This window comes from Microcaecilia unicolor, chromosome 12, assembly GCF_901765095.1.
Source record: "Microcaecilia unicolor chromosome 12, aMicUni1.1, whole genome shotgun sequence".
NCBI classification, from domain to species: domain Eukaryota; kingdom Metazoa; phylum Chordata; class Amphibia; order Gymnophiona; family Siphonopidae; genus Microcaecilia; species Microcaecilia unicolor.
The window spans coordinates 70,157,231-70,180,052 of record NC_044042.1 but is presented as its reverse complement, the minus strand read 5'-3'; the positions used below and the strand labels follow the sequence as shown (position 1 = coordinate 70,180,052).

Sequence of the window (22,822 nt, the reverse complement as noted above, 5' to 3'; positions counted from 1 at the left end):
ATGTCAAGTCTCACTCATTAGAAGTATGTCACCCTCATTTGAAAGCTTTCTCACTCTCACACTCTTTGAGCCCTATTTCTACTCATCAGAGCTTCAGTACTAGTGCACTGGTCTTTATCACTGATTTCACAAGAGGGAAGCCTTAGAGAAGTAAACCAAATAGTCCAACCAGTAAGAAGAGATCTGAGCACATCTTCCTGCCTACTGCTTCCTCTTGCCCTGTCCCTTTTTCCTTTACTGCAAGTACATCTGTAGTAACAACTGGATGGAAGACAATTTTCAGCTCAAAAAATGTACCCAAATTGCTCCCCACTTTGGCTATATTCTTTCAGAGGCTCCAAAGAAAAGCCAAAATCATTTCATGCTGCCTTGATTCATTTAATAAGCAATATGTGGAACTGGTTCACGTAGGGTTAATTTCTTAAACTGAAAAATAGTTTTAAAAAATCTGGCTATGTTATATGAGACTAACTTCTACACTTAAATCATTCTAGAATTATATCCTGGATGTACCATCGGAAAAATCTCACTCTTTGGCCAACATTAAACTTTGTCCTGTAAATATATATGTAATAAGAGCAATTTCCAAAAGCCATGTAGTGTGGCAAATGGGCTATCTGAAAGCTGCTCATTCATCCTGCTGATGAAGGAAGACACTGATAGTTCTTTGAATTTTTGTGGCTCTCAGGATCTGTTGTTTGGTTTTGACATAAGTAGCTCTTTGCAGCCCCCAGACGTTTGTCCTAGGCTACCACATAGAATGCAAAATGGTTGAGCCAGCCCTGGGTCCAAAAATGGCCAATTAGGCACATGATGTAGGGATGCAAAACTGTGTCTACACACACAAACCAACAAGGCTGTGTCATTTTCCCACAAAAATACACATAGATTCTTGCACGTGGATTCATTCTTGCATATAGTTTCATGAGTTCACACGCTGTCCCCACCCAAACTGCCGTTTGTTGTTAAACTTTGCTTTCCAATTTTTAAAAAGGTAACTTTTACTTTCCAAAGCAAGCAGAGTTAAAGATTAACCTGCTGGATTGTGTTCAGCCCCTTCCAGCAGTCACAGTAGGCCTAGCCAGAGCGAGGGGGGAGAGGAGGCCATTAGATCACCAGGGAGTTCATAATGGGGGGAGAGGATGGGAGAATGTTTTTCAAGGCACAGGCTAGGGCAGTGGTTCCCAAACCTGGTGCTGGAGGCACCCCAGCCAGTCAGGTTTTCAGGATATCTACAATAAATATTCATGAGAGAGATTTGCACCTGGTCCTGGAGGCACCCCAGCCAGTCAGGTCTTCAGGACAGTCACAATAAATATTCATGCAAATTTCTCTCATGAATATTCATTGTGGATATCCTGAAAACCTGACTGGCTGGGTTGCCTCCAGGACCAGGTTTGGGAACTACTGGGCTAGGGGGGATGTTGCTGCAGTACATTTTTAAATTTTGTTTCTAAATGTCAATTTTTCATGTCAAGTGCTTGAGCCAGTCGCAACTCAGGCACAGACAGGAAAGTTGACATTTAGTGCTGAGCTGCAGATTACTGCTGCAATTTTAGCGCGGCAGTAATTTGCATGCTCATTAGTTTGAGCGTGCAGAGGCAATTGTTTTGCACTAATTTTGCAGTAGACCGAAGACTCTACCACGAGCCTTTGAACATTAGCCCCCTGAGTGTCAGCCGCTACCTTCACCAGGTGGTGCAATTCCCACAGCTGCACTCAGAAAGCTACCACAGTTTACCTGCTCCTTCAAGGCTGCTGTATTCTAAAAGGCTTTCTGCGCTTTCAGGGTGGACATGCATGCTAAAGGACTGATCAGCTAACCCATAGCATGCAGGGCTGTGCGCTGTCTACCGCAGAAGCTCAAGGCACTGTCCCATCACCGGAATCACCAACCCATTTCCCTCCCACATACTCCACACCCCTTATATGGCAGACTGGCCCTGCTCAGTGTGTCCCAGAATGCACCAGGCAAGGCAGGGTGCTGCCATTTTGAAAATAACGGCACCAGAGGCAGGAGCGAGTGGGCATCACTCCCGCCTCACTAAGGAGTCTGGGACCCTAGGGTGGGGGGTATCTCCACTAGACACCAGGACAGCCGGGAGTGGGGGTGAGAAGAAAGGGTGCTACTAGACATCAGGGAATTTGTTTTTTTAGTTGGAGGGTGGAGAGGGATTATGGGTGGGAGGTGCTCTAGACACCCAGGATTGTTGAAGGGGGTCAGGTCAGGTTGGGGGGGTGCCACTAGATGCCAGGGTTGTTTGGGGGGTCAGAACAGGATGGGACATGAGAAATGCCATGGAATGCTTGCCTTTAGTTTTTTTTTGTCACCATTCCTATCCGTGCTTGAGCCAATCACCACTCAGGCACGGACAGGAAACGTGACATTTATCAATGAACTGCGTGTTACTGCCACAATTTTAACATGGCAGCAATTTGCATTCTCACTGATTATAACATGCCCAGTATTTTTAATGTGGTATTTTGCAATAGAGGTGCAGCTCTACCACGAAGCTTGCTGCATCTACCCCTGAGATTGGTCTTGAGTATGTGTATCATTTGCAGCTCTACTTTTGCACTGGTAATGTGCACACATGCACTTCTGCGTGAACCAGATCTGAAATCTCAATACAAGGGAAAAGGACCAGTGATAGAAATGTAACAGAGCCCAAAATAAAGCACCAGCTGTTACTACTTACTTGCATAATTTGCATTTAGGGATCTTATGCTGCTTTCTTTTATAAATTTGCCCTTAACAATACAGACCATGAGACTTAAGTGTGTATGGAGCCACAGTGTTATTCCAACTACTGAGACCCCCATATGCACCTCATTCCTGCCCTGCAGCACCCCTTGCTATTCCAGCTCTGAGGCTCCTCACTATACATACACACACAGATCACTGCTGCCCTACAGCATTCCTCACTATTCCAGTACTGAGCCCCCACACACCTTGCTCCTGCTCTGCAGTACCCCCTTGCACCTCATTCTTTCCCTACAGTATCCTTACCACTCCAGTACTGCGACTCTCACTCACAGCTTTGTCAGGCACCTCATTCCTGTCCTATAGCACACCCTGCCATTGTAGTATTGACACCCTCAACACATCACAACCAATCACACTATTCTGTGAGACCCCCCCCCCCCCCCCCACTTCACTTCTGTACTTTGTCACCCTCTGCAATTTAAAAGTTGCTCAAAGAGCTAAACACTCTTAACAATACTGTAACAATATTTTGATCTTTTCTTTTCTGTGTGTAGATCACAAAAGGACAGGCAGAATGAAATAATGATAATGCCTATCAACAGCAGCTGGTCAAAAATCTAAATTCAGCCCCTGCTCATTAGTGCCCTCTGCAGGATGCCTGCCACTGTGACCTAGAAAGGCTGAGGCTAATGTGGAAGGACTTCATTCAGTGCAGCCAGAGGACTCAGGGCATCCACCGATTGTTCATAACTACAATGCCTGTGCAACCACTTTATAATTCAGCAATCAAAATATCACGATCCAATCACAGCTGAGTAAGCCCTGGCATAGAGAGATGAAGTCACTAGGTCAAAAACACAGAGAGTCAGTGGCAGAGCTGAGATTAGACCTCAGGGACCTGTCATGATCTACAGTCCCCTACTTTAATGTCCACATCACCTCAAAGAACAGTGAGCTCATCTGGCTGCAGTGGCATTGATGTGCTTCTAACATTAAAGCAGTCTCTCAGCTGTGAAATGAGCTGGTGAAATGGTTGCCCCATCCTTAATTCACGGTAGCAGTAAACCACAGCAGAAAAAGTGTTTCACGTCTACACTCAATGCATGGAAACAGCTATGATTCTAGTTGCAGAACCTCAAATCCCAGCTAATGCTTGGGATCACACCTCACCACTTAACTAATGCCATCAGATTTCAACTGTCGAACCGCAGGGGCTTATCACTGATCTGGTGGTGAACTGGATTAGAAACTAGCTGCATGATAGACAACAGAGGTAAAGGGAGGTGACCCGGGGCAAGCCACAGGGATCACTCCACTGCTTATCCTTGGGGTCAGTAGCATGGAAATTTTGCTTACTCTTTTGGGATCTTGCCAGGTATTTGTGACCTGGATTGGCCACCGTTGGTAACAGGATACTGGGCTAGATGGACCATTGGTCTGGGCCATTATAGCTATCTTATATTATTAGTCCTGGGTTCAGTCCTAATTAGAAGGAAAAGTTTGACATTTTCAGAATGACACTAAGATATACAACAAAGTGATGTAAGAAGGCCTGAGGAGTGGTTGGAATGCTTAGTGTCAGTGCAAAGCAAAGACCTAATTCAGACATCAGCATGGCAGTCCAATATTCAGATCGGTGGCCAGATAATTGCTGGGATAAGCCTTTGGCTTTCCTTTCTTTTTCAGGGACCTTACTAGGTTAGCGAACTTAGAGATGCCGAGCTACCCAGTTCCAGGCTGGACACTTTTTGGCCAGTCCCTGCTTTGACCTTACATCCAAAAGCAGTGCCTGGCCCTGCCCATGGAAATGAGTGCAGTTAAGAGCTGGCCAAAGAATTAAACTGGGTATGAACCTTGGGCTGCCAGCTTGATCCAGATTCTTCCAACAGAGTTGATCCAGTCCCTGCATGCAATGGGGTAAGTGGATCAACCCTGTCAGGCGAATCTGGATCAGTTGATAACCCTAACCCCTTCCTCCCAGTTAAATCCAGCCAAATATCGACACCTATAGGGTCGATATTCAGCTAGCAGAGGTCAGTGTTTCTTTAAATGCTTAATTAGACCTGGGATGTTCAGTACCAGATCCTGTCTGGGTACTGTTACTGAACATCCAGGTCTTTGGCAGTGCCTGGAAGTTATGCAGGTATGGCTAGGGTTACCATATGGCTCCAGAAAAAGGAGGACAGATTGAGCCAGTATGTTTCTGCGTATGAGTAGTGCTCCTGACAGTCCTTCCGTGTGTGAGTACAGTGCTTCTGGGAGTCACTGACTCCATTGTATTCAGTGAATTACTCCAAATCCGGCCTTGACTTCATGTCAGATTTGTGGCATTAGTGATAAACACAGAGACTTTACTTAAGCTGGGCTGCTAAACACATCTCAGCTGCCTAGAATTCTGCATCCAGGCTGCATCACAGAATACTTTCCTAGAAAGGACTTTTTCGCCTGCTGCAGCTCTGGGGGTGGGTTGTTTGCCTTTAATGTAATACTAGAAAGAGATCTTTGTGGTTTGTTCACAAGGTTTTGTTCAATATTTCTATCCAGGCAGCTTTTGCTATTCCTCCAAACCAGACAGCTCACAAAGTACCCCTATCCTAAAAAATTGGCAAATTTAATGAATTGTACTGCACATCCTGAGCACTGAGCAAGAAGGACAGGACTATTAAAGTTACACAAAAGCAGCAGATAAAGTCCATCAGACCCCGGTCGGTATTAGACATGTGAGGTCCCAGGGCTGAAACCGGGGAGAGGACACCAAGGCTTGGCTGCAGAATATACTTACTTAAGCTTGAGGCAAGCGCAGAGACCCTTGTAGCAAAGAGGCCCAGGCAATTGCCCTGTTTGCCATCTAGTAACACTGGCCCTTACTGTACATCTCAGTTGGTAACATAGTAACATAGTAGATGATGGCAGAAAAAGACCTGCACGGTCCATCCAGTCTGCCCAACAAGATAAACTCATAAGTGTCACTTTTTGTGTATACCTTACTTTGATTTGTACCTGTCTTTTTCACATAAGTCTGCCCAGCACTATCCCCGCCTCCCAACCACCAGCTCTGGCACAGACCGTATAAGTCTGCCCAGCACTATCCCCGCCTCCCAACCACCAGCCCCGCCTCCCACCACCGGCTCTGGCACAAACCGTTTAAGTCTGCCCAGCACTATCCCCGCCTCCCAACCACCAGCCCCGCCTCCCACCACCGGCTCTGCCACTCAATCTTGGCTAAGCTCCGCAAGCACCCCCCCCCGACACCAGTACATCTCAGTTGGTCTCTGCCTTTACTTCCATTTCCCCACATCTAGGGATCCTCTCTGCTGATCCCACACTTCCCTGTATTCTGTTGTGATGCTGCCTCCATCATCTCCCCTCAATATTTCCACCAATTTTTCCATGAAGAAATAATTGCAGATGGTGTACATAGGTCTATCTCCTTTCAGCCTTTCCTGTGACCACTTGTTCCTTTCATATCATATCCCCCATCTCTTCTCTGCTGCACAATATACATATTGTGGTCCTCAAAACTTCCTTCATAGTGTTTTTGATACAACCGCCCCCCCCCCCCCCCCTCACTCTCTGTGCCTTCTCTTCGAGGTATGGCTTTCAGAACTAGATGAAATATTCTAGCTGAGAAAGAGCAGTGTGAATTTCTCCTTTTTTTCTGCTGGTTATAAGCACAGTCCCAGACTTCTAATAACAGTTCAGGGGTAGATTTTGCAGGAAGAACTGGGAATTTTGATGCAAAGTTTCTCAAATGATGTGCTACGCTTGTACACTTTTGCATAATCAGCTTGAGTCAAACTTTGGAGCAGTAGCCTAACGGTTAGCGCAGTGAGGCTGAGAACCAGGAGAACTGGGTTTGGTTCTCACTGTAGCTCCTTGTGACTCTGGGCAAGTCACCTAAACCTCCATTGCTCCAGGTACAAAACTTAGGAGCGGAAGAAGAATCTTTGCATTAGAGCGGGGGTTCTCAACCCAGTCCTTGGACTCACCTAGCCAGTCAGGTTTTCAGGATACCCACAATGAATACGCAGCAGATAAATCTGTTGAAGCATGCAGCCTAGTGCATCCCATCCCGATACAGTGACTGACCACTCTCTGTACTGACTGTGATGATTTAATCCATGAGTTGTTATTGATGATTGACTGATCGTTCTAGTTGTTCATGATATAATTTGTGTTATATGTTTGATGATTATGTGTGTGTGTATTCGTAAACCGCCCTGGGTAAGGGCAGAATATAAATTTTAATAAATGAAAACAATGAAATGAAATTAAACTACCTCCATTGTGTGTAAATCTGTCTCACGCATATTCATTGCGGGTATCCTGAAAACCTGACTGGCTGGGTGTGTCCCCAGCATTACAGCCCCGTGTTGACACTTAGCACAGAGCTTCCTTGCCCAAGAACAATACCAAAGTTTTGCTCCCCAGTGCAAAAATGTGTGCTAACATGGGACAGTGCAACGAACGCCTGCTCTATGGGTGCCAGTGAATGCTGAGCACCCCCAGAATTCAGCAAGCTCTTCCCTGCGTCTAGGGAGAAGTAATTCGTATTGCATCTGGCACCCCTGTAATGCTGGTGCCTACGGACGCATGCACATACCTTATGAGCAAATTGGTTCCTGGAGTTACACGCACACAAATCTGTGCATGTACTGGAATGCTATTCTGTGCATACAATTTTGCAATACCAAGATTTATGCAAAGAACAGAGTTATAGCCCAGCCCAGATTTATGTGCGTGCAATTCTAGAGGCCAATATAATTTTTATGTGCGTGCATCAGTTCTCAACACAACAGTCCTGCACTTTGCACTTTGTTCCAGCACATCCTCCGCCCCCCCTTGGTTCTGTCTTTTATTTACCCATACTCTTTGTAAAAAAAAAAAATGTTGCTCACAGTAAAGAGAAGAAACAGGCAAGAAATCCTCATGAATGCCAACTGCTAACCTTTCACACCTCCTCAGACCTTGCATTCAAGCCCGGAATTAAGCTCAGCTTTTTGGTTTTCTGTGCATTTCTCTGCATCTGTGCTGAATATATAATAGCTTCATTAGCATGGATTTAAATGTGCCATGCGTGGTTTAGTTTGTGTGCAAAACTCGTTAATTCTGAGATAAGAGCTGTGCAAAGCCTACAACACACTTTTGTGCATCAGTAATCCTTCTCAAGACAAAAATATTACCTACTGTACCAGAATATAACTTAACTTAAACTAACAGTGAAACCGGTATGAGCTGACTCTAATTAATTCTGACATTCCTGTATCCAGTTAATGTGTTTGGTTATTTATCTGAAGAAAAGGGAGCTTGGTGCTGGGAAGGGAGGAGAGGAATCTCTGGAAGAAGAATAGGGGGTGAGGCTGAGGGGAGAGAGAGGAGGGGGATAAAGAGGACATAGAGGGGGGAGAAGAAAAGGAAAGGATGGAAGAGGAGAGAGGAGAAAGAGGGGATTTGGGATCTGAAGAGGGATAAACAATCCTCTCACATCTATCTCCTGACACCAATCCCTTCTCCCACTCATCCCCTTCAATCCTCTTACTCATACCGCACAGCCCTACTGACCCCCTCACTCACTACCCACAGCGCTTTTGATCCTTTCCCTCCTGATCATCTCACTAATCCCACAGCACCTCCAATCCACCCACTCACTCTGATTCCCTCACACACTCTCTCCTCACCCACTCTGATCCCTTCACTCACTCTCTCCCCACTCGCTGACTTCCTCACTCATTCTCTCCCCGACCCACTCTGATCCCCTCAATTACTCTCTCCCCACTCTGAGCACCTTACTCATTCTCTCCCCCACTCACTCTGATCCCCTCACTCACTTTCTCCCCCACCATCTCTGATCTCTTCACTCACTCCCCTACTCACTCTGATTCCTACTCACTCTCCCCCCACTCACTCTGATCCCTTCACTCACTCTCTCCCCATGTACTCTGATCCTCTTACTCACACTCTCTCCCCCACTCACTCTGATCCCCTCACTCATTCTCTGCCCCATCCACTCTGATCCCCTCCCTCACTCTCTCCCCCACTCAATCTAACCCCATCACTCAGTCTCTCCCCCATCACTATTATAACCTGCAAGTTGCACTCTTGACCTCCTATCCTACAGAGAAAGGAACTTTTGAGGAAAACGCAAGGGGAGAGAGGGGGAGAGAGATGTTGGACCTGAGGAAGGTAGGGAGGGGCAGAGATGGTGCATCAAGGGGAGGGAGAAAAAATAAGGAGAGATTATGCATCTGGGGGAGGGGGAGAAAGATGTTGGATCTGGGGAGAGGAGAGAGAGATGTGGGACCCAGGGGTGGAAGGGGAGGGATATGGGACCCAGGACCCTCTTATTGCCCTGAGGCCCCATTTAACTGGGTAAGTGACACACACACATACTCACACCACAGTTTAATATTTAAAAGCATGATGCCTTGGAAGGGAGCAGATTAGAGGCCTGAAAATTATATAGGGGGGAGGACGGTGTTGCTCAATACCTTTCCACTTGCCCTGCTGGTCACTGCCTTGTCATGCTATCTTGAAATCATCAAATACAATCACTCCAAGTTTTCTCCTGTTTGATGCACATCAGAACTCACTCTCTGTATTGCTCTGTGCTCTATAAAAATATTGAGCTGAATCCACCTCAGAGGTGATCCCTAATGGCCACCTATCCTTAGAGTGAACTCTACTTTCTGTGGCCTCTCACTTAACTAGTCTCTAGCCCACTTACCTCCTTGGGATCCATCCCCTATACTCCTCAGTTTACTTTAATCCTCTTGTGCAAGGCAGTGTCAAAATCCAAGCATGCCATATCCTGCACCCATTCTGATCTAATTCTTTAGCCACACAGTCAGAGAAATCAAACAGCTTTTTTTGATGGGATCTTTTTCAAGTTTATCCATGCTGCTCTAAGCCTTGTAATCTGGCAATAAGACATTAGATTCTCTTGCAATGTGGTCAGTCTCTCTCTGCTTGTCCCTCATTCCAATCTCCAGCAAATATCAAAAGCACCAAGGAGATGACCATCCCCCAAGAACTTTGCTGGGGTAACCTCATCTGGATGTCTAACTCCACTCTCCCAAAGCACATTATGTACTCCTGGATCAGTTGAGGCACCTTCCAAGAGGAAGGTAGAGAAAACGCTACAAGGTAAGAAGATCACCAAGGCCAATGTGAAGAAGAGTAATATGAACACCAATTTATGGGAGACCCTCCAAATGAAGGAAGAGTCTGCCACAGGTATTTCAGCATTGTGAAACTCCATGACAATAACAGGACATGGGTAAAGGAATGCAGCAGAAACACAGTGCCAAAGACAAATCAATAACCCAATTTTCAAAAGAGTGTCAATCTTGAACCAGTCTATCCGCCATTGTCAGACCCAAAGATAGGATGACCATGGAAGAAGGAGAAATTAGGTCTTACCTGATCATTTTCTTTCCATTAGTCATTCCCACTATTCCAGAACCTGTGGGATAGCTGTGTCCATCAACCAGCAGGTGGAGATAGAAAACTGAAAACTGAGCTGAGACATATCTCTCTTGGCATCCAGTCCAGCTCCTCATTTTTTACGTAGACAAGCAGTAAGGAGAAACTCAGAATAAACACAACAACCTTAAACAACTCGCTAACCTAACACTAACCAAAGAGCAAACATGTGCGGATCTCTCTCATCTCTAGACAACTTGTAGAGAACAAGAGATATGCCGGAAGCACCATGCAGGATGACATTCGTTATTTGACCCGTTATTTTGCACCAACTAAACATCTCAGAAACCTTGGGCAGGCCTCTGGAATAGTGGGAAGGACTAATGGAAAGAAAATGATCAGGTAAGACCTAATTTCTGCTTCCATTATAAAGCTTTCCACTATTCCAACACCTGTGGGATGTTCAAAAGCAATCCTGACTGAAGCCCCAAAACTGGCTTCTGAACGCGCTGCAACATCCACCCTGTAGTGCTTGGCAAAGGTATGCAGCATCGACCATGTCGCTACCTTGCAAATATCCTCCAGAGACTCCACCCAGGATGTATCTGTATGCCTTGTAGAATGAGCCCATAGGGACTGAGGAAGCTGCTTTCCTGCAAGCAGATAAGTTGATGTGATAGTCTCCTTCAGCCATCTAGCAACTGTGGGCTTGGAAGCCATGAAGCCAAGCCTCTGTTTACCAAAACGCACAAACATAAGTACATAAGTAATGCCACACTGGGAAAAGACCAAGGGTCCATCGTGCCCAGCATCCTGTCCACGACAGCAGCCAATCCAGGTCAAGGGCACCTGGCAAGCTTCCCAAACGTACAAACATTCTATACATGTTATTCCTGGAATTGTGGATTTTTCCCAAGTCCATTTAGTAGTGGTTTATGGACTTGTCCTTTAGGAAACCATCTAACCCATTTTTAAACTCTGCCAAGCTAACCGCCTTCACCACGTTCTCCGGCAACGAATTCCAGAGTTTAATTATGCGTTGGGTGAAGAAAACTTTTCTCCTATTTGTTTTAAATTTACTACACTGTAGTTTCATCACATGCCCCCTAGTCCTAGTATTTCTGGAAAGCGTGAACAGATGCTTCACATCCACCTGTTCCACTCCACTCATTATTTTATATACATCTAGCATGTCTCCCCTCAGCCGTCTCTTCTCCAAGCTGAAAAGCCCTAGCCTCCTTAGTCTTTCTTCATAGGGAAGTCGTCCCATCCCCGCTATCATTTTAGTCGCCCTTCTCTGCACCTTTTCCAATTCTACTATATCTTTCTTGAGATGCGGCGACCAGAATTGAACACAATACTCAAGGTGCGGTCACACCATGGAGCGATACAATGGATTTATAACATCCTCACACCTGTTTTCATACCTTTCCCAATAATACACAACACTCTATTCGCCTTCCTAGCCGCAGCAGCACACTGAGCAGAAGGTTTCAGTGTATTATCGACGACGGCACCCAGATCCCTTTCTTGGTGCGTAACTCCTAACATGGAACCTTGCATGACGTAGCTATAATTCGGGTTCTTTTTTCCCACATGCATCACCTTGCACTTGCTCACATTAAACGTCATCTGCCAGTTTCCCAGTCTCGTAAGGTCCTTCTGTAATGTTTCACAATTCTGTCGCGAGTTAACGACAGTTTGTCGATTTGTGAAACTCATTTGTGACTTCCAGTTATCTAATGAAGACTCTACACACATTGATAAGTTTCAAGGAAGAATACTGAGCCTCTTCGTCCTCTCTGTGAAAGGACAGAAGCTCCACAGATTGGTTGAGATGAAATGCTGATACCATTTTCAGAAGAAAGGAAGGAACCGTGCTCAGGGAGACCCCCCCCCCCCCCACCTCCAAAATACAAAGAAAGGTATCCCCTGAAGCTCAGAAACCCTATGTGCTGATGCAACAGCCACAAAGAACAGTCTTTAGAGTAAGATCTTTCAAGGAGGCCTTCCAGAGTGGCTAAAAAGGAGGCTTCTGAAGAGCTCAAAGGACTGAATTAAGGTTCCTCTCTGGACACTGCATACGAAAGGGAGGCTGCAAGCAGCCTGCTCCATGCAAGAATCAAATTATATCCGGATGGGCCACGTCTTCTGCAGCTGGCCGCTAAAAGAGGCCAAAGCCGCAGCCTGAACTTTTAGAGAACCCAACGCTAATTCTTTCTGAAGACCAGCCTGGAGAAATGCTAGGATGTGCATCTGAGCAGAGAAGGAAGAAAGTCTGCGCTCAGAGCACCAGCCCTCGAATGTCCTCCACACCCTTGCATACACCATGGATATAGACTGTTTCCAAGCCTGAAGCAAGGTAAATTTGACCAAATCAGAATAGCCTTTATGTCTCAACTGAGCCCTTTCAATGGCCAAGCCGTAAGATCAAAGGGGCATGGATCCTCCATGAGCACCGGACATTGCTTCAGTGGGCTATGTACCTGCAGAAGACAGAGAGGACCCCCATCAAGCAGTTAAATCAGGTCCATGTGCCACAGCCTCCACAGCTAATCCGGGGCTATGAGAATAATTTGACCCTGGTGCAATGTGATCCTTTTCAACACGCAGCGTACCATGGGCCATGGAGGGAAGACATACAGTAGATGTGTCTCTGGCCAGAGTGCAGTAGGACATTGATCCCCATTGAGCCCAGTTCTTTCCAATGGCTGAAGAACTTGGGCACTTTGGCATCCCTTTTAGTCTCCATCAAGTCCAGAAGCAGAGAACCCTATCAATCCACTATCAGCTGAACACCCTGGCTGGATACTTCCCATTCTCCCTGGTCCAAGGAGTGCCTGCTGAGAAAGTCTGCCTCCACATTCAAGGACCCAGCAATATGAGCTGCCAACAACCAGAGATTTTTCTTTGCCCATCTCATAAGGGAGACCACCTCCACAGTCATCGGATGGCTGTGGGTCCCACTTTGCTTGATGATATCAGCCACTGCCGTTGCATTGTTGAAGTAAACTTGGACTGGGGTTGCTGCCAGAAAGGGAGCTAAGTCGTGTAAGGCATTCCAAACTGCCATGAGCTCCAAGCAATTTATCAACCATTAAGACTCCTGTTCTGTCCAGATGCTCTGTGCTAGATGGAACTTGTTATGAGCTCCCTAACCCAACTTGCTGGCATCTGTTGTCACCACCTCCCATTGTATGATCAGAGAGGAAGCTCCAACAGTAAAATTTCTCGCTGACAACCACTACTGCATACTCCGTCTGGCAACCAGTGTTCAAGTAAGATGAAGGTTGTAAGTCTGTGACAACGGAGACTAGTGGCTGAGAAGGGCTTCCTGTAATGGCCACATATGAGCCCTTGCCCATGGCACTACTTCCATTGTTGCCATCACTGACCCTAGAACCTGGACATAGTCCCAGACCCTGGACCTGCCTTGACTGAGGAGAAGACAAATCTGTTGAACCAGCTTTTAACTCCTGTATTCCGTGAGGAAGATCCTTTCCCATGCTGTGTCAGAGCACCCAGATACTCCAGTGTCTACAATGGAGTTAGTCTGCTCTTCTTGAAATTGATCACCCAACCCAATGACTGCAGGAGATGGACAGAGGCTTTTGGATCATCCTCCGGCAACCGGTGTGGCTTAGATTCCCCTAGTCCTTTCACCAAATTACTGAGATCTTCTCAAAATAGTCACGCCCCGAAAGGGCAGTTTAACTAGATGTGACTTTGATGCCGCATCTGCTGCCCAGTGCCGTAACCAGAGCTGCTGACGTGCCATGACAAGCCAAAGACATACTGCGGGCCATAACCCGTAACATGACATAAATAGCATCCGCCAAGTAAGCCAACCCCACTTCCAGCTGGGCATTATGACGACCATCTTGTGTTGCATACTGCTAATGCCACTTCAGACTTGCTTGTGCCACAAATGAGCTGCACACTCAAAAGCTTTTGTTTTAGTGAGTCTTCTAGCTTCTTATCCTATAGGTCTTTTAGGGCAATGCCCCTTTCCACTGGCAAGGTGGTGTTCTTAGTCACTGCCATAACCAGGAAGTCCACCCTGGGAAGCTGCAATTTATCTGTTTCCTAAGGAACTAATGGGTAGAGGCAAGCCATGGCTCTTCCCAGTCTTAGTTCCACATCCAGTGAGACCCGTTCTGCTGTAATCATGTCCTGAATGTCTGGATGCATCGGGAAGGTCTTAGAAGGACCTCTACGCCCCCTCATGATCAACGAAGATGGAACTCCTGACCCCGAAACAGAAGGCTCCTCAATGGAAAGCACCGCCAGTGCCCAAGAAATAAGAGTATAGAGGTCCTCTTTATGAAACAAATTCAGTATTTTCGGATCATCCCCCTCCTCAGGAGGAAGCTCTCTCTCCTTTAATGGCTCCTTCAATGATGGTTCCTCTAAATAGATCAAGGCCACATCAGATAAGGAGGGAGAAGCAGGGATAGACTCATCGGCTCACTCCTGAAGGTCTAAACGAGATCTCTTAGGAACTGGAGGGGCAGCAGGGCAAGAAACCAAAGCACATTGCAGCACCTGTGACTGTCCCTGCTTCAGTAAATAGGCCTGGTATAAGACCAATATAAAACTCCAGAGAAAACAAAGATCCCAATGTAGCTGAATGCTCTATTGGGCCCTGAGGCTGTAAAATGTTGGCTGTGCTCTGCATGTGATCAGCCAGAGGCTGCTCCTCACTGCCAGCCGGTCCCAACAAAATGGCACCCATTCCTGAGCTCTTCTGCATCGAACTGCGCAACGGCCCTACTGGACAGCCTGAAGACCCTGTCATATGCTGTGCCAAATCTGAAGATGTGCTGACATCAACCGATTCCCAGCTTGCACGCACTGCAATGCCCTGACACCGACTGGCGGGTCCCAGAGCAGCAACAGCACTTAACTGCTTCCGTGGGAGTCGTCATTCACCCTGTCACCAGCACAGCACAACGTCAGGCTCCCTCCCCTTCAACAAGAAGAACTTGCAACCATCCAAGCATTTTGAGTCAAACTTTAGTCAAACTTACCTCTGCCGGCCGGCCGTCCCCACAAGCTCAGTCTCCACAAGTCTTACCACAAATGAGAAAAGCTCAGGACTGATACTCTGTCTCACGTTCTCCAGTAAACCTCTTTCCTTCTCCTTTCTTTTCTTTTTTTGTTTGTTGTTGTTGTTATTTGTTATCTTTAATGTTGCTGTGTTGGAAAACGAGAGTTCTACAGGAAACAGGGGAGAGGTGAAGGAATGGAACGAGTAAACTTGCGGGACACCAGAGACGGGGATCTGAAGACTTCCAGATATGACTCTGCAGAATCAAGCCACCCGCGAAGCTCAACTGGGGACCAGTCGACCAACTGGACTAGGAGCAAATTACCCAGAACCAGAGGCTGAAAAGTGTGTCCATCCACCTGCTGGAGACAGAAAATCTGAGCAGCTGGACTGGATGCCAAGAGAGATATGTCTCAGCTCAGTTTTCAGTTCTCTATCTCCACCAGCTGATTGATGGACACAACTATCCCACATGTTCTGGAATTGTGGGAAGCTACATAATGGAACGCAAGCCATTTCAATATGGATGGGGACTCCACAAAGACCACCCACAGCTCTGCCAATGCACATCAATCCTATCCTGCTGCACTCCTACTATATCAGTACTGAGACCTTCCCTCCCCCCCAAACATACAGCCCTGCCAATGCACCTCATTCCTATCCTGCAGCACACCCTGATACTCCAGTACCTAGACACACACACCATCTTTCTTCCTAGGTTTTCTGTCATATGGGTAAGGTATTACATGTATGTGTGTCCTAAGAGTTTTTTCAAGAGAGCAGAGAACAATGGCTTGTGGTCAGTCTGTCTCTCTGCTTGTCCCTGTTCTCCACTCTCCTGAACAGAATAAAGATGTACATTCTTCAAGCCAAACCTTTATTTTTTAGTATTTTACACTCACACCTTTCTTTTTCCGTTATTATAGCTCTGTATCCACTAAGAAAATGTGTCAGTGTCTACTTCATTCTTTCTCTATGGGAGTTGATAGATTATTACAGAGGCTTGTAACCCAAACTGTCAAAGTATTTCCCTACCTGTATGTTTCCCCTTGGTCAGTTTTAACCTTTGCCTTCAGGTTCCAGTACTCTCATCTGTCTTAAACTGTCTTTGATCATGTCACATGCATACCGATGCACCTCATTCTTATGCTGCACCAAGAGTGAAACCCACAATTCACCCACTGGTATATCATGAAAACTGATTCTAAATAAGGCGGGTCAATTTCATAACTGAGTGCCAACTTCTAGCTGCCCCAATGCTGCACAGTGACAGCCGATTCTATAATGGCATTTGGGCACCTGGATTCCATTAAACAATACTAGCGTAAGCTGCTATCATAGAAACACAGAAACCTGATAGCAGACAAAGGTCACATGGTCCCTCCAGTCTGTCCATCCTCCATAACGCTTGTCCCGCGCTTTCTTAAATTCTGACACAGTCCTTGTCTCCATGACCTCCACCGGGAGGCCATTCCACGCATCCACCACCCTTTCCGTGAAAGAGTATTTTCTTACATTCCTCCTAAGCCTACTTCCTCTTAACTTCATCGTAAGCCCCCTTGTACCTTACATTTAAGCGCCCCCAGTTATAGGCTTGGTGTAACTGCAGGTGCCCTAATGTGGCACAGGCATGCCTAAGTTATTGTATTGTATAGGAATGCGTGCGTAAGTGGCAGCCCCGCCCATGCCGCTCCCAAGCTCCGCCCATGTGAACACCCCCTTGCATTACCACGCTATGCCACTTACTCATGCCCTTAGAAAACAGAAGCTTAAGTGTTTCGCTTTCACTTGCATACATACATGCGAAAGTGACAGAATTCTGCACACTTATGCACTCAAGTGTCTCGTAAATGTGACCACCCTGTTAAGGAACTATTCCCACAGTGGCTGGACTTGGAGCCCTGATAGAAGGTCTAGGCTGAGGACTGGCCTTGCAATGATAGCTCAGTTGCAAAACAAACTAAGAAGCCCTGGGTGGCTGTGCAAAAAGGCGCTATAGCCAGATACGGGCCGGTTCAGACTGAGCTGGCAGTCCAAAACATTCTTTAGGCAACTGCTAGGCGCATAGGAGCCAACTTTGCAAAATGATTGGGGGTGCTAAACCCAACAGAACGTACCTCTCCTTGGATACAGTCAAGGAGTTTGCTGAATACTGAGGGGGAGGGGGTTCTTATCTGTCTATTTATCTATGTGTTCCACCTTTGCTTACAGCTTTTATGCTGTCTATTAAGATGTTTTACTGCATATTGTGTTAATAATTGAAGTAACATACTATGCATTGTTTGAACATTTTTACTGTGCTAATTGTCTGCCTGTGAAAATGTATTCTTGCTGTACACAGCCTTGGCTGAATTTTTTTCAAAAAGGCAGTAAATAAATCCAAATCAACAATAGAGCTGGCTCCTATGGTTGGGCATGGAAACTAAACACAGAAACAGACCAAGCTCCTATTGACCTATTGCAAACAAACGTTCAAACCTGTCTTTCATATCTCTGCAATGCCTGTTGTATTGCCCTCCTGCGTCTGCAACACTGCCAATTGCAAAACAAACTTTATCTTGTAACTGAAAATCCGGGAAGTTGAGCCTATCTGTCCCTGACCCCCAGCCTGCAGGAAAGTCTCTCCTGGTGGTTGACAAGGGTCTTCCCGCTGACAGAAGGCATCGGGAACCTGAACTCTGCAGCCCTTCTGATCGAATTGATTTATTTACTGATTTTACCATCATAATATGTTAAGGAAATAAGCTCAGAGTCCGGTACCCACTCGGGATCTGCTTCCCAACATCCAGCTCTTCTCGGTAATTGGGTTACAGTGAGCAAAATGACCACATTCTCTAAAAACTTATATTACACAGGGCCCAGATCAGAGGAGCTTCTGACAGCGGGGTAGGCCGATCAGTCCCTCCCTATAAAGCTGCAGTTCAGTAAATGAAATGTAAAATCCAATCTAGTATAAAATAAATATGTCTCGATGGATTATTCTCTCGGAAAGAATAATACCCACTTTTAGCCTCTGGAGCTTCTGAGTTACCATAAATTCCAACTATCAAACGCATTGTCTTTCCTCAATAAATCAAACCCATTCAACGACCGAAAGATCAAAATATGTGTAACAAACCCAAAAAAGCTGATTGTGGTCAGCTCCTGGAACCCCGCAGCCAGCGCTGGATTTTCATATCACTCTTCCCTCCCCCCCCCCCCTCCAGAATTTTTTCAGGGGTTCAATAAACGGGCTGCAGAGTCTACAGTCCCCAAATCAGGGGTTCAAAAAGGGGGGAGGGCTGCAGAGTCTACAGCCTCTGTCCTTCAACGAGCAAAATGTAAATGGCCGTATGCAATGCCTGAATACATTCTTGCAGCGGTCGGGCCCGGGCTCTGGCGTTCGCCCACTCAGCGCAGGGAAAGGAGGGAAAGTTTCCCGGCCACAGTCCCAGCTTCGGGGACAAGTCACCAGCAAGCCCGTCTGGAATAAGGGGTCCCCTGGATATGGGATCAGCCCTTGGAACAGATGATCCCATGCCCAGTACCCCTAGGATCGAAGATCAGGCTCACGTCCCAGGACACCGAGACTGGAGCAGACGACAGACAAAACGTTCAGATCTGCTCACCACTGGACCCTGACACGCTTTGCAGCTACGCCCTACTCACTTTCTGTCCGGGAAAAGTTGTAGGAAGTTTGCAAAACTAAATGCCATCGGGGTCTCCCCCCTCCCCGGCCCCGACCCACCTTCTGTGCTGCCGGAGCCCCCGAAAAGGGCAAACAGTCCCAAGAGCCAGAGCAGACGGCGGGGGAAGGCCATGGTCCATTCTGTGGGGGTTGGTCGCCCCTGGCTCAGGCTCCCTTCAAGGGGGGGTTTCACAAGTCCCGATCTGCAGCTTCAGTCTTTTGTAACTTCCTTAAAGCGATGAGGCTGTGCCGAGCCAGGAGAGAGGGGCAGAGCTGCGCGGGCACGGAACTGTCCACTCCCCTGGGAGTGGCAAGGCAGGAAAGGCAAGAAAAGCAAGGCTGCTCTAGTCCGTGCAGTGCCTGAGCTTGTAACGCTACTATAGTGCACAGCATACTCACATCAGGGCAAAGGGCAGGCTGCACACTCCTGGTGGGACAGAAATGGACAGGCTAGTGCCAGAGCCTGTACAAAAAGAAGGGGGTAGACCAGCCTAGTTCCAAAGCAAGTGGTTCCAGGGGCGCAGCCAGACCTCGTCGGGATGGGGGTCCAGAGCCCAAGGTGAGGGGCACAGTTTAGCCTGCCTCCCACAGCCACTGACCCCCCCCCCCATCACTTTCGACCACCCCTGCCGCCGCCGACCTTCCCCTGCCACTTTCGAGTTTCGATCCCCCCTCCCGTCCTCGGACTTAGAGGTGCACGGACAGGACATCAACAAGCACCAGAGACAGGCGCTGAAGAAGGCTTCGGCTGACGGGGGTTGGGGACCCCCCGCCAGCAAAGGTATTTGCTACTGTGGGGTGCAGCGGAGGGGGAGCGGTGAGGCGAAGTAGTGAGGAGGTGAGGGGGAGCAGCGAGGCGGCGGGGGGCAAGGTGGGGTGACAGACTAAAATGTGCCCCCCACCTCGGGCTCTGGCCCCCTCCCACCGTGAGGTCTGGCCATGTCCCTGCTTTCCACTAGGCAACATTCCATGTAGAATCTCAAATAGGGAAAAGGAAATGAGACTTGTTATACTGCCTTTCTGTGTTTTTTGCAACTACATTCAAAGTGGTTTACATAGTAAATACAGGTACTTATACCTGGGGCAACCAAGGGTCACAAGGAGCCGCAGTGAGAATCAAACCCAGTTCCCCAGGATCAAAGTCCACTGCACTAACTGCTTGTTGTATGTAGTAAAGCCAGTGTCTGAGTCTGTAACACCATAGTGCACATTCACATCACAGTGAAAGGCAGGCTATTTTGTCTCAATACCTGAGTCTGGGGCACTAAAATGCACTCCCATCACAGGGTGCAGACTCGCATCAGAGCACTGGACAGGCTGCTGTGTGTATGTGCTTTTCTTTGCAACACTAATAATGCATATGCACCATCATTCAGCGCTAGTCAATTGACCCTGCAACACTTTAATTGCAATATCTTCAGTGAAATTCGGGGTGCAAAGGTTTGTGGTAGCTCCTTATTAGGGACTGTCACTGTGATGGTGTAGGTGGTTAAGGCGGTTAACTTAGCGGACTTCAAAAAAGGGTTGGACAGCTTCCTGGAGGAAAAAGCCATAGAATGTTATTGAATGGACGAGGGAATAATACAGTATTTCTAGGATGGGCGGGACGAATTGCTTGTTCTTTTGGCCGCTGTCGGTGACAGGGTGCTGGGCTCGATGGACCCTTGGTCTGTCCCAGCATGGCGATGCTTATGTACTTATATCTAATCAGGAAGAAACTCCCCTGGCTGTTGCCCAAGAAGGCCCACTTCACCTCAAGAGGGTTGGAGCAATTTCTAATTGTGTTGAATGTTGTGGAATCCTTGGAGTGGATGATGACTGAGTTTCTTACAACGTGTGTGAATGCACTGCTGCTGGTCTCGTCAGGAGGAATTCCTGCGTCACTTTTCCTCTCTTGTTCTGACCTTGCTTTTTCTCTTCTGAAGCTACTGTAGGGAATCTGCATGCCCACTGACTGCCAAAAGGATTCCAGCACTTTGGATCTGTTTCGAAGGTCCCGATTAACCGCGAAAACTATCTGCTTCTCTGAAGAATTAACTTAGACGTTTCTTCCCTCGCTTCAGATTTTGGTGTTCACTTTAGTAGTCTCTATAATACATCCGAAATTTGAATCCGGTATACAGGATGAGACAAAAAAACAAAAAAAAAGTAACCCCCTAGAGTTTTTTTTGCCATTTTCTCAGCAACTGCTTTGAATTTCAACAAGAAATTTTAACTACTTATTTCGGGGCCCTTTTACTAAGCCATGTAAGCACCAAAAAAAAAACAACCAAAAAGCCTTTTTTGCAGGTGCGCTGAAAAATGGACCTGCGTGCGTCCAATACACGTGTCTACACCAGTGCAGGCCATTTTTCAGCCAACCTTAGTATAAGGACCCCTAAGTCGTCATACTTAGGGCTTTCTTTTACAAACCCGCACTAGCGATTCCCACGCAGCAAATGAGAGGAAGCCCATAGGAGTTGAATGGGTTTCCTCTCATTTGCCGCACCGAGAACTGGTAGCACAGATTTGTAAAAAAGGCCCAGTTATTTTTATTAAACAACACTTAATTATCTTAAACTATGTTGTTACTGACATTTTAGTATTACTACCTAGCAATTTTTGTGCATTAAAAACAGGGGCGTAGCCAGACTTCGACGGGAGGGGGGCCAGAGCCCAAGGTGGGGGGCACATTTTGGCCCACCTCCCTGCTGATGCCCTCCCACCACGCCGCCGCCACTTCCCCTGCACCGCTGCCACTCCCCCCCCCCCCCGGCCGCCGCTTCTGCCTCCCTGCTGCCACTGAAATAGACTTCCTGAGCTGGTACGTCAAGCTCCATCTCTGGCCGTCTTCAAATCTAAGTTAAAAGCCCACCTTTTTGATGCAGCTTTTAACTCCTAACCCTTATTCACTTGTTCAGAACCCTTATTTTATCATCCTCACTTTAATAGTCCCTTATCTCTTGTTTGTCCTGTTTGTCTGTCCTAATTAGATTGTAAGCTCTGTCGAGCAGGGACTGTCTCTTCATGTTCAAGTGCACAGCACTGCATAAGTCTAGTAGCGCTTTAGAAATAATAAGTAGTAGTTCTGCTACCGCTACTCCCTCTCCATTGCCACCACCGCCGCTGGAAGGTACTTTGGCTAAAGCATTTGTCCTGCGCTCCTCTTACATTGCTTGACACCCTGTCCTGCTTTGAGCGCCTTGCACGCTCGTTTTAAGGAAACTGAGCATGCGCGAGCATGCTCAGTTTCATTAAAATGAGCGTGCACGGTGCTGAAAAACAGGACAGGGTGTCAAGTGATGTAAGACCAGCGTGGGGCAAACGTCTTAGCTGGTGGGGGTTGAGGACCCCCGCCATCCAAACTGGGGGCCTCAGAGCCAGCTTGAGGGGGCCCAGCCCCCCGTGGCCCCCCACAGGTATGCCACTGGTTAAAAATGTTCACACTAAAACTCAGTAAAATAACGTCATTCAAACAATACAGTTAACAGAGTGTCAGACTTTTGCAGTCACTATGAATGCTCAAAGTGTCCATCCCACAGCTTTAACACAGGCCTTCGGTCACATTGAGAAGTTCTTAACAGCCTTGTTGATCGGTCCCTTTGGCAGGCCAACTGCAGCACTTCCTTGTGTTCAGTGATTGTTTGCGGCTTTGGGTGAAGCATGTGATAGGTCAGCATTGCTCCCCGGACAAAAGTCTACATAGTAACATAACATAGTAGATGACGGCAGAAAAAGACCTGCACGGTCCATCTAGTCTGCCCAACAAGATAAACTAAAATGTGCTACTTCTTGTGTATACCTTACCTTGATTTGTATCTGCCATTTTCAGGACACAGACTGTAGAAGTCTTGCCCAGAACTAGCCCCACCACCCAAACACCAGCCCCGCCTCCCAATCTCGGCTAAGCTTCTGAGGATCCATTCCTTCTGAATTAACAGTAAGCTGATACCCCTTGTTTTTTTCTGCAAATAATGGTAGTTTTGCAGTGCAAGGG

The 22,822-nt window shown here is 47.1% G+C and overlaps 1 protein-coding gene across 1 annotated transcript in view; it reads right to left on the bottom strand.

Moving 5' to 3' along the window:
* The window catches only part of ERBB2 (erb-b2 receptor tyrosine kinase 2), a 63,404-nt gene extending 44,299 nt beyond the window's left edge, over positions 1 to 19,105 (bottom strand). Inside the window, exon 1 of the mRNA XM_030221972.1 lies at positions 18,907 to 19,105. Within this exon, the coding sequence (XP_030077832.1) occupies positions 18,907 to 18,979 (73 nt within the window). The 5' untranslated portion in view covers positions 18,980 to 19,105. The remainder of the gene's footprint in view (positions 1 to 18,906) is intronic.
* Between the last annotated feature and the right edge of the window lie 3,717 nt (positions 19,106 to 22,822).